General features: G+C 41.3%; 2 protein-coding genes across 2 annotated transcripts; one reads left to right on the top strand and one right to left on the bottom strand.

Moving 5' to 3' along the window:
* Nucleotides 1–927: 927 nt before the first annotated feature.
* Nucleotides 928–5,989, top strand: ptpdc1b (protein tyrosine phosphatase domain containing 1b). The gene is made up of 10 exons (XM_085905735.1): nt 928–2,526; nt 2,651–2,738; nt 3,007–3,172; nt 3,262–3,342; nt 3,417–3,535; nt 3,596–3,733; nt 3,803–4,809; nt 5,058–5,240; nt 5,318–5,431; nt 5,500–5,989. Exons 2-10 carry the CDS (start codon nt 2,693–2,695, stop codon nt 5,629–5,631), a joined length of 1,986 nt encoding a protein of 661 aa, XP_085761861.1. The 5' UTR covers nt 928–2,526; nt 2,651–2,692; the 3' UTR covers nt 5,632–5,989.
* On the bottom strand, nt 5,287–8,753 carry fbxw12 (F-box and WD repeat domain containing 12). Its single transcript, XM_085905748.1, has 10 exons — nt 8,586–8,753; nt 8,481–8,518; nt 8,223–8,389; nt 7,928–8,052; nt 7,647–7,853; nt 7,393–7,557; nt 7,102–7,312; nt 6,743–6,924; nt 6,241–6,373; nt 5,287–6,150 (listed from the first exon to the last, which is right to left on the bottom strand). Exons 1-10 carry the CDS (start codon nt 8,676–8,678, stop codon nt 6,053–6,055), a joined length of 1,419 nt encoding a protein of 472 aa, XP_085761874.1. The 5' UTR covers nt 8,679–8,753; the 3' UTR covers nt 5,287–6,052.
* Between the last annotated feature and the right edge of the window lie 834 nt (nt 8,754–9,587).

The following is a 9,587-nucleotide window of genomic DNA, read 5'->3' as shown; positions in this document are numbered from 1 at the left end:
ATTAGGTTACACTACGCAAATACAACACATAGAAAACGTGTTCTTCAGTCATCCAAGTTAATCCACAACAACAATATAAGGTATTCATGAATGGATTAATGTGTGTAGGGTTATCGTGGTATTTTTAAGAAATGTTCTTTTGTGATTGCTTGTTTTCCATGTATGTCCCTTAAATACAGGACAAATATTCCTCAGGGAAATGAATAAAGAGAAGCTTTGAATTTACGTCAATGCGTCCACCATATTGGATGTGGCAGATCTGCTCGTTACCCGTTGCACGTTAATGTACGATGCATTACGTTTAAGCATATCATTCATCCAATCAGATACTCACTAAAATATTCGGAAAACTAAAAGACCCAAAAGCATCAGCTGTCACTCATGTCTGTTTACTAAAAATATTTGTACCTAATAGAGCCTTTTTAAGATAGTTGAGTGCCAAGCTGACGTACATATATCGATCAACCAAGGAGTACAGAGAATTTTGCAGCTTTTGTCATTTAGTGGAAGAGCTATTACTTCATTTGCCTGTTAGAATTGGCTTGGATAAATTGACAAAAACAGCGTTTTTATTAAAAAAAAAAGTATTTTATTTTTGCCAAAATATTTGACAATGGATTTTTCTCACGGCACATCAATGAGCCACGTACGGCAGAATGGCTGAGAATCACCGGTCTTTAGTTCCAATTGTAATAAAATTATTTAAATGGTTAAATTCGAGTAACCTAACTTTGATTAGCAGCCAAAAATATGCGCTGTGAAAGGCTAAAATAATCCACGCATGATCGGCTCTATGTGTGCACGGTTGTGAAAAATGCTACTGATCATATATATTTTACTAAATTCCGCCGAAACATATCGCATAAAGTGGCCTTGTGCTGCCATGGAGACGGTTGTTTTTCTCCTTCTCAAAGGCGTGACATCATCTTTAAACGACGTCTCCATGAAATGACGACATCGAGAGACGAACGTAGGATTTCTCTAAGGCTTGTCCCTCTGCGCTGCTGGATGCTGTGTTGTTCTCATCGATCCCTTGATGGGATCTCCGGATGGAGGATCTAACATGCAAACAGATGAGCGAGGAGCGGGCATCGAAGACCGAGGAGGTTGCAAAACAAGAAATGGGATTTAGCATTTATTTTCTATCGCTATACTCTGCCACATGCAATATGGCGGTGAGGTTTACGTACGATTCAGCGCGTAATGTGCCCAGGTAGGTAGACAGGTAGACCTTAGGTAGATAGATAGATAGAACGATAGATAGATAGAACGATAGATAGAACGATAGATAGAACGATAGATAGAACGATAGACAGACAGACAGACAGACAGACAGACAGACAGACAGACAGACAGACAGACAGACAGACAGACAGATAGATAGATAGATAGATAGATAGATAGATAGATAGATAGATAGATAGATAGATAGATAGATAGATAGATAGATAGATAGATAGATAGATAGATAGATAGATAGATAGATAGATAGATAGATAGATAGATAGATAGATAGATAGCTCTATGTAATGGACCATTTAAAAAATATCGGTTCTCTAATTAATCAGAATTTAATATAAAATATTTTACACTTTGTTCTTGGCTTTAATACGGGTCGGATACATTTTAATATTTGCAACCTTAATGTGATATGTCACTATTTTAAAGCGTAAATTTCCTCTAATGATTTGATGTAAAATCAACGAATTAAATTAATATTGAGTTAGTTAATTAAACCATTTTTAGATTCTAATCCAAATGAGATTATTATCTTTTTCTTTGCAGTGACTTTATAGGTTTTGGGGTTTATCCCAAATAGTCAACATCATAATCCGATCAGGTTAAATTATAAAGGTTTATTAAACTAAATGAAACTGAACCATCTTTTGCGTAAACTACCACTATTTATAGAGCATCATCATATTGATATCAGGAATTTCACAAAACTATGAAAAATGCATAAAAACATGGACATAATGACTTGGCTATGTAATCTATGAATGATATGCTTTAAGTAATTTCACATATGCCTATATTAGAAGATTGCAACGCAAAAGGCAAAGATGATGACGTTAGTATGATTTTTGTTGCGTCGTGGGTGCTTTATTTTATGCTGGTCCAGTAATAAGATTAGAAGTCTAATCCCAGGGGAGACGGGAATAGCCCATCGCTATCCCACTCTCGACTCAGAATAAGAGAAGAACCTGAGCAACCCGTGTCTTTACGCAGCCCGTACCTTCCCCTACGTTTCCAAACTCTTTTTAACATTCCTTATTCCTGCACTGGACTTGCCACCCCCCGGTGAGGTAGAGATTTTGAGAGACCGCAATATCCGAGTGGATGGGCCTAGACCGCCACACGGAGATAATCTCAGGTGAATCAAATCAAGCGAGGCCAAAGGATTGACTTGCCACAGGTCCAAAGAGAGAGCGATAACGTCAGAGCCAGGGAGGTTGATGTCCCACATTTCGGCAGCTACGGGGCATTCGAGCCCTGAGATGGTGCTCACCTGAGAGTCACCTACAGGTAAATATTTGATTGTTGATGAATTCATGTTTAACATATTTTGAGCATATTTTATGTGCGAAGGATTCAGTTTGGTGATCCTGTAATTTCATTTTGGCTCCAACTGGTGGATGTGTGTGTTCAGGCTCTGCTATGACTGTGGACATCGGCCAAAGGGGAGATTCTTATGGCGTTTCATGAAAGGTCCCATGGGGGTGCTCTGATGGAATTCAGTAAATGATTCTAATTGCTACATTTTGCATATTATCATTAAGTAGCTAAATTGTCATGTATTGGAATGTGCCTTATGAATAACGGGCACAAAGATGTGAATGAACATTTGCTCCTCATGACCTTAATCATTTAGGTGTTTAAGATTAACCACTCTGGCTCTATTTGTGGATATGTGATATGTTAAACTATTAACTACTCATACGAATGAGTAACCGATGCCTCTTTCTCTGTTGTGATTTGTTGATGTTCCATTTTTTTTTTTTGTAGTCAGAGCTCCCAGGGCAAATTACACTATATTTGGAGAGGCGATCCGCTATGTCATTCCGGCACATATGCAATGTTCCATCGGCTGTGGAGGTCAAGGCTGCAAGTATGACAACCCAAATTACTGGCGTGACGACCAACAGGCGATTAAAGGCCTCTACTCGTCATGGTACACGCCCACCTACACGTTCAGTCGATGTACTGCAACGTTTTTTTTTTTTTTTTTAATATCTTACGTCCGCATATGTTTTTTTTTAGGGTGACTGAACATCTTCTCGCAATGTCCAGGCCCTCGACTGAAGTCATTGAAAAGTATAACATTATCGAGCAGTTCAGAAGGTTTGTGCAACTTAGGTTCCAAGCAGTATGAGCTCACACTGCTTGCTGACAAAGGAGTGTGTGTTCATTTCAAGGAATGGCATCAAAACGGTGATCAACCTTCAGATACCCGGCGAGCATGCAAGTTGCGGAAACCCTCTGGAGCCCGAGAGCGGTTTCTCCTACAATCCAGAAGCCTTTATGGAAAATAACAGTAAGCGCTTTCTTGATTTTGCTTGAGTCGATAATGCTACTCACGTCTGTATGATTTCAGTTTATTTCTACAACTTTGGTTGGAGTGACTATGGAGTGGCCAACCTTACTACTATCTTGGACATTGTGAAAGTCATGGCCTTTGCACTGCAGGAGGGGAAGATAGCTGTGCACTGTCATGCGGGTCTTGGGAGAACAGGTAGAGCTGCACCTGGAATGTTCACTAAGTCTTTGACCTTTCACAACAACATTTTCTCCCTTTTCCTAGGTGTGTTGATGGCATGTTTTTTGGCCTATGCCACCAGGATGACAGCCAATCAAGCCATTTTATACGTTAGAGCCAAACGACCCGGCTCCATCCAGATGCGCAGTCAACTGAGCTGCGTCCGTGAGTTCGTCCAGTTCCTGGCGCCCTTAAGGAGTGTGTTTTCTTGTACTGAGCCTCGATCCCAACCTGTCACCTTGACTCAGTACCTCAATCGTCAGAGACACATTTTGCATGGCCCAGAGAGGAAAGAATTGAGGTACCTGCCGAAGATTATCCAACTGGTGTCCCGGCTGCTGTTGGATATCGCGGAGAATCGCCAAGTGATTGAGGAGGACATTTTGGAGGCGCCGGACATCCATGATATTGAGATGACCCTGAGCATCATTGAAAAGCTTGGACCTCAGTTGTGCACAAAGGAGCCTCGTTTGCCAGGTTCCCCCACCTTACCTCGGCATTTTCACGAACCACCCATCTTCTACCATCGCAAGAGCCTTAGTTACAGCGAGTCCGATCTACGGCGTCTGGGCTCGCAGCTCAACCTCCTTGCACAACCCATGGGCTCGCTCTCGCAAGGTAATGTGGCCAGGCCCGTTTCCCCATCTGAACCCGGCCAACTGGTCACCCATTGGAAGAGTTGGAATAGTAATACGACCGACATCTCCTCAAGCTCAAGAGGATCACTCTGGCAGGTCAAAAATGATGAAAAGGATGGCTCTATTTTGTTGAAGAAAGTAAAGCAGATGCCCATCCAACGAAGCGGGTCCGTCGGACACAACGGCCCACACCAAAAAGATAGCATGCTCTCCAGATTGAAGGCTGAGCAGAGGGAGGAGTTGGCAGAAAACGTGAGTCAGTCTCGAGATGAGGAGCAGTCGGAGGTGCCGTACATCACCCTGCAGTCGGAGTTGTCTCTGGAGGCCAGGAGACTGCTGGTGGCTCAAGCTCTGGCCGTGGACCTTTTTATGGATGGGGCAGAAGAGCAAAGGAACAAGGTGTTAACTTGGCAGGTAATTGACCCGGATCAATTTAGCGTGATCATATACGGTGTGCCCCAAAAACAAATTACACTGGCCAGTGATTTTGGCAAATGTTGAAATAACCTCAATTTGTTTTTTTAACTCATTCAAGTTACCCCCCCAAAAATTGCAATATAAATCATTGACCTTTATATTCAAGATAATTGCTTTTAAAATGCTTTTGCTACTAATTGAATATTTCATATGAGGTCAACTTGCTTTGATATCTGTGCTTGCAGGCAGAACTGAATCAAGGCGGTGCATGGGAAAGGCTGTGCATGGAGCGCGATCCCTTTATCCTCACAGGTCTGATGTGGGCATGGTTAGAGCAGCTTAAGGAGCCAGTCATCTCCCTGCAGGACGCCACGGCCCTGAAGTCTGAAAACGCCGATGCTCAAACTCTCTTCAACACACTTGGCCAGGTAAAGACAACCAGAATCCAGAATACATTTACTAATTTATCTTCAGCCATTTATATTTTTATTCAATTTCCACACAGGCACCCAAAGAAACATTAATGTGCATACTGGAATGTATGGCTCAATTATTAAGTGCCGTGCCAGAAGAGGTTGAACATGCGTTTCTGAATCGTACTATCAAGGCTTTTACTTGGGTAAGAATGATAGTTTGCCGAGCCAAATTCTTTGTCGACATTGTCACATGGATTTCACATTTGTACAGATGGAACGCAGTTCCACCGACGGAAGCCAAGTGTACGAGTCCATGACTAGAGTCCTCCGGCTTGTCCTCGAGGATATAAGATGTGTTGCCAGCAAAGCAGAAGAGCCTACGTCGTCTCCATCTTTAGTGTAGATAATATATTACATATGGAAACACGGAGGGGACACTTTGTGCCTTATAATGAAAATATTTATTCTGTTATTATTATTATGTGATGTTGTGAGATGAACACAAATAGTGATATGTACTGCCCTAGCACTTCTTCATCCCCACACTGCACTGTTAACCAGATGAAACTGTTTTTTGTTGTTGTTTTTTTTATGCAATGTTCTGCCTTAAGACATTCACATTCAGCTCCAGGGCTAGTTCAGTCCTACACAGGCTTGTTATCATGCACATTAGAGTATATCGATGCCTTTAGCGTATCATGTCATCCTTTTGTAAATAACCCCAAAAACCTCTGAATAAAAGCATGCATAATTTACGATCAACAAAATAGTCCTCTTTTTCGGAGGTGGTGCGAAAAAAATGATGTTGCCGCTTTTGTGTGGGGTCAGGAGGTAAACGTGTAAGCTTTTAAAACATCTTTGCCATCTTTCCCTTCAACGGCACCAACGATGCTGGAGTAGTCACAGGAGACGCGGCTGAAGCCTCTAAAAGCACAGGAAATAAAGCAGAGACACATTTGATTAGATTTTGCCACATTTGTATTGCCGCATAGATATCTCAATGTCGGAACACGCCTGGACATAGTGTGCGACCCTCCCAGTAAGTGGTATCGACTCTCCAAGGTCGACCCGCCGTCTCTGTCATGTTTCCAGGTCAGCACACGTAAGGAAAGGTCCTGAGATGCTGTGACCACACGAAAACTGTCCTGTGAACATTATAATCACAATATTGCAACCTTGCATTATTGTTTTCATTCCTACTTTTCAATCGAATAGGAACTTTTAAAGAGGAAGTCAACAACAAAATATTTACAATAACATGTCTATGTGCCCTCACAAGGTATAAATTATAATATTATAAATTAAGTATAGTATAAATTAAGCAGCAAAATTCACCCGTTTGTATCCATCGCAGGGTGGTGGCCATTTTGCCAGACCCAGAAAACAGCTGAGCTGTGATGTCATTTTCAGTCGACATCATAAACCATGTTTAGACTAGCGGAGGTGTGTTTAACATATTTAACATTACCGTAAAGAAGCTGACATGAATGCTATTTTAAAAAAAAAACTCTTACCACACAAATAGAAGTAATCGGCATCATGTGCTCTTCAAAGCTGGCGAGCAAAGAACCTTTCAGAGAATACACCCACAGATGACGATCAGCCGCCATCACAATAGAGTTGCTGTCCTTTGCCTCGAGAAGAATGTTAGAGGACGTGCTATTCAGCGGCAAAAGAAAGGACTCCACCTGTTGGACTAAAGGGAAAAGCTTTTTTTTTTTTTTTACTTCCAGATGTACCTAGACAATAGCCACTTGTATGATAATCAAAAGTATTTTTACTGCTATACAGGAAACACACCTCTAATCATTCTCAATGACACACACCAAATGTGACCTATCTTACTTGTTTGACACATTTTGTCCTTACTCACCTTGAATCAGGGACGTGTACTTTGACTTTTTAATGCTGACATCGAAGACAGTGAGTGCTTTGTTGTGAGTGCGCTCGTTGCAGTGGACCATGGCCAGTCTGGCAGACTGCGTGGGGATGAAGACGGCGGCCTGGCAGCCACTGACCGGTACTGACTGGCACAGTGGGTCTTCGTCCTCACACGGGAAGGTCAAACTGTCAACATAAATCACCTGCCAATGTCCCAGACCCGACAAAGTATGATTAATATTTCATCACAGCAATTTCTCAAACAAAACAAAATCAGGCATACCTTTGGACTTGAATCAACATTATCTTTTGAACCAGCTGTCATCCATTTTTTGTCCGGTGAAATCAGGAGTATGTTGACATTAAAGCTGTCACATACCATTATGCTGGATTTTTTAGTCAAAGCTGTTCCGGCTAGTGTACACACAGAACCCTGACTCGTTCCAACCTTGACAAAAACGAGCAGGGATATGTAAATTACATCATAAGTGTTCATTTTAAACATGCAAAAAAAAAAAAAAAAGCGAGGGTACTTACAGACAGAAACCAATCATTGTCCTTATTAAACTGGAGCAATGTACAGTGTGTGGTTCCAACGGAATGGGACGCCACCTCCTGGCCAGTCTGACCCTGCCAGACCTTGAGCAGATTGCCAGATTCGGCTGTGATGACATAGTCACGCTGCTCGTCACTGATGATGCTCGATAAAGGACTCTGCTTGGCAGTGCACCATACCTGTTGACCCTGAGATGAAATAAACTCTGTATGTAATAATCATATTTATCTCGTCAAATTCGGGAGATTGTCCGTGCACTGACATTCTGGATGTTCCATGCCCGAACTGTACCATCAGTTGAAGCACTGCAGACTGTAGTTGGGGTGTCCCAGAGGTCAGGACCCACAGGTGAGCTCTGCTGCAGGTAAACCAAGCCCACGATTTGCCCTAATGGAAGACAAACGAGTTGTGTAAAACAGTGGTGGAAAATAATAAAGTACAAATAATTTTCTCTTGTTATTGTTCTTCCTCTGTATCTGCACTTCCAGATAAATACAGAATATGAGAACGTACTTTTGCTACTTCCGCTATAAATTAGCTTTAGGTGTTTCACTTACCTGTGTGGCCTCTTAGACTCTTGCAAGTGTAACCCCCAGTACGACCTTCCTTCATCTTCGTCTCTAAATAAGATCGTCGCAGAAAGTACTTCTTCCATGAATGATTGACGCCAGGGCTCCCCAACACTGCCTGGCTACAAAATCCCCATCGTTGCAAGCACATCCTCCTGATCAGATTGATTAAACGCATTGATTAAACGCTTCTGCGCTCACTAGAAATGTAAATGCAAAACACCCCCCCAAAAAACAACAACTCACCTCCATAACCATGGAGTCTCGGCGGCATGATGCCAGTCCTTGAAAACAACGTAGTTTGAGTGTTTTGGTTGTCAGTACTACTTCCGTATATTAGACGCGCCTTACCGTGCACACGCTTGAAGCCCTGATTAAATCTTCCTCGGTTAAAAATGTAAATATATGAATGAGGCAATCGTCTAGCAAGTGCTGGGGGTCCATACTGGTGTGACGTTTTACTTTCTCCTCCTGTAAAGCGATTAAAAAAAAAAAAGAAGTTTGACGTCACGTGCACCGTGCATGAGAGTCATCCTACCACTAGATGTCGCCCTCATAACGGGAATCGAGCGCCTCCTTGTACTACTTACCAAGGGAGACAGACGTAGATGAAATCATAAATGGATACACTCGCAGATAAAAGATAAACCCTATTAAACACAAGAAATGAGAGTTTGAATAGTTTAAAATACATAAAAGGAAAACTCGAGTTTTTGAGTGAAAACTTGGCCATCCTAGTTGTACAGTCTTCATAAAATTACATTTATATACTCGAATAATGGTCCGAACCAAATCGACTGCTGCAGTGGAAAATGAAAGACATTGAATGATCTTTTCCATCACTACATTGATTCCATTGCCAATTAAATGAAGACTCACGCCGTCATGTAAATGGGAAATCTATCAGATGCTCCTCTCTTCTATATGATTCTCTTCTCTAGCTTTATTTCTCTGCTCTGCACATGGTGATAGTTCTTTTGAGCTTGTTGGCATGTTGCCTTGTTATTTCTATTTTATTCGCACTTGTGGCTAATTTTACATTTTCAAGACATTTGCATTCAATTTCTTACAACTGTTTGCGCTTAAACATTTAATGAACATTGTTAGTTTTATTTTATTTAAACTATTATCTTATTTTAGTTTTGATTTTCCTATATTAAAATGCAGTGATAATGTTCAAACTGTACAATATGTTTCAATGGCCCACCATATTAAATGTACAGTACTTATAAGCAGTAACATCTAAAGTGATGAACACGTAAGTAGATTAATGTTGGTCTATATATATTTTTTATTTTTTTAACTGGTTACCCTGCTATGAGCTTTGCATTGTTTAAACAATTGACAGAGAGC

The sequence above is a fragment of the Syngnathus leptorhynchus genome, chromosome 1 (genome assembly GCF_054491065.1).
Source record: "Syngnathus leptorhynchus isolate UIUO chromosome 1, UIUO_Slep, whole genome shotgun sequence".
NCBI lineage: Eukaryota > Metazoa > Chordata > Actinopteri > Syngnathiformes > Syngnathidae > Syngnathus > Syngnathus leptorhynchus.
This window is presented reverse-complemented; position numbering and strand designations above follow the sequence as displayed.

Coding starts and splice junctions, on each gene's coding strand:
- ptpdc1b (XM_085905735.1), top strand. CDS start 2,693: ATGGCGTTTCATGAAAGGTCCCATGGGGGTGCTCTGATGGAATTCA. Junction 3,536..3,595: donor AGCCTTTATGGAAAATAACA/GTAAGCGCTTTC, acceptor GTATGATTTCAG/TTTATTTCTACAACTTTGGT. Junction 4,810..5,057: donor ACAAGGTGTTAACTTGGCAG/GTAATTGACCCG, acceptor CTGTGCTTGCAG/GCAGAACTGAATCAAGGCGG.
- fbxw12 (XM_085905748.1), bottom strand. CDS start 8,678: ATGGACCCCCAGCACTTGCTAGACGATTGCCTCATTCATATATTTACA. Junction 7,558..7,646: donor ACAATGATTGGTTTCTGTCT/GTAAGTACCCTC, acceptor GTTTTTGTCAAG/GTTGGAACGAGTCAGGGTTC. Junction 6,151..6,240: donor GTCGCACACTATGTCCAGGC/GTGTTCCGACAT, acceptor GTGCTTTTAGAG/GCTTCAGCCGCGTCTCCTGT.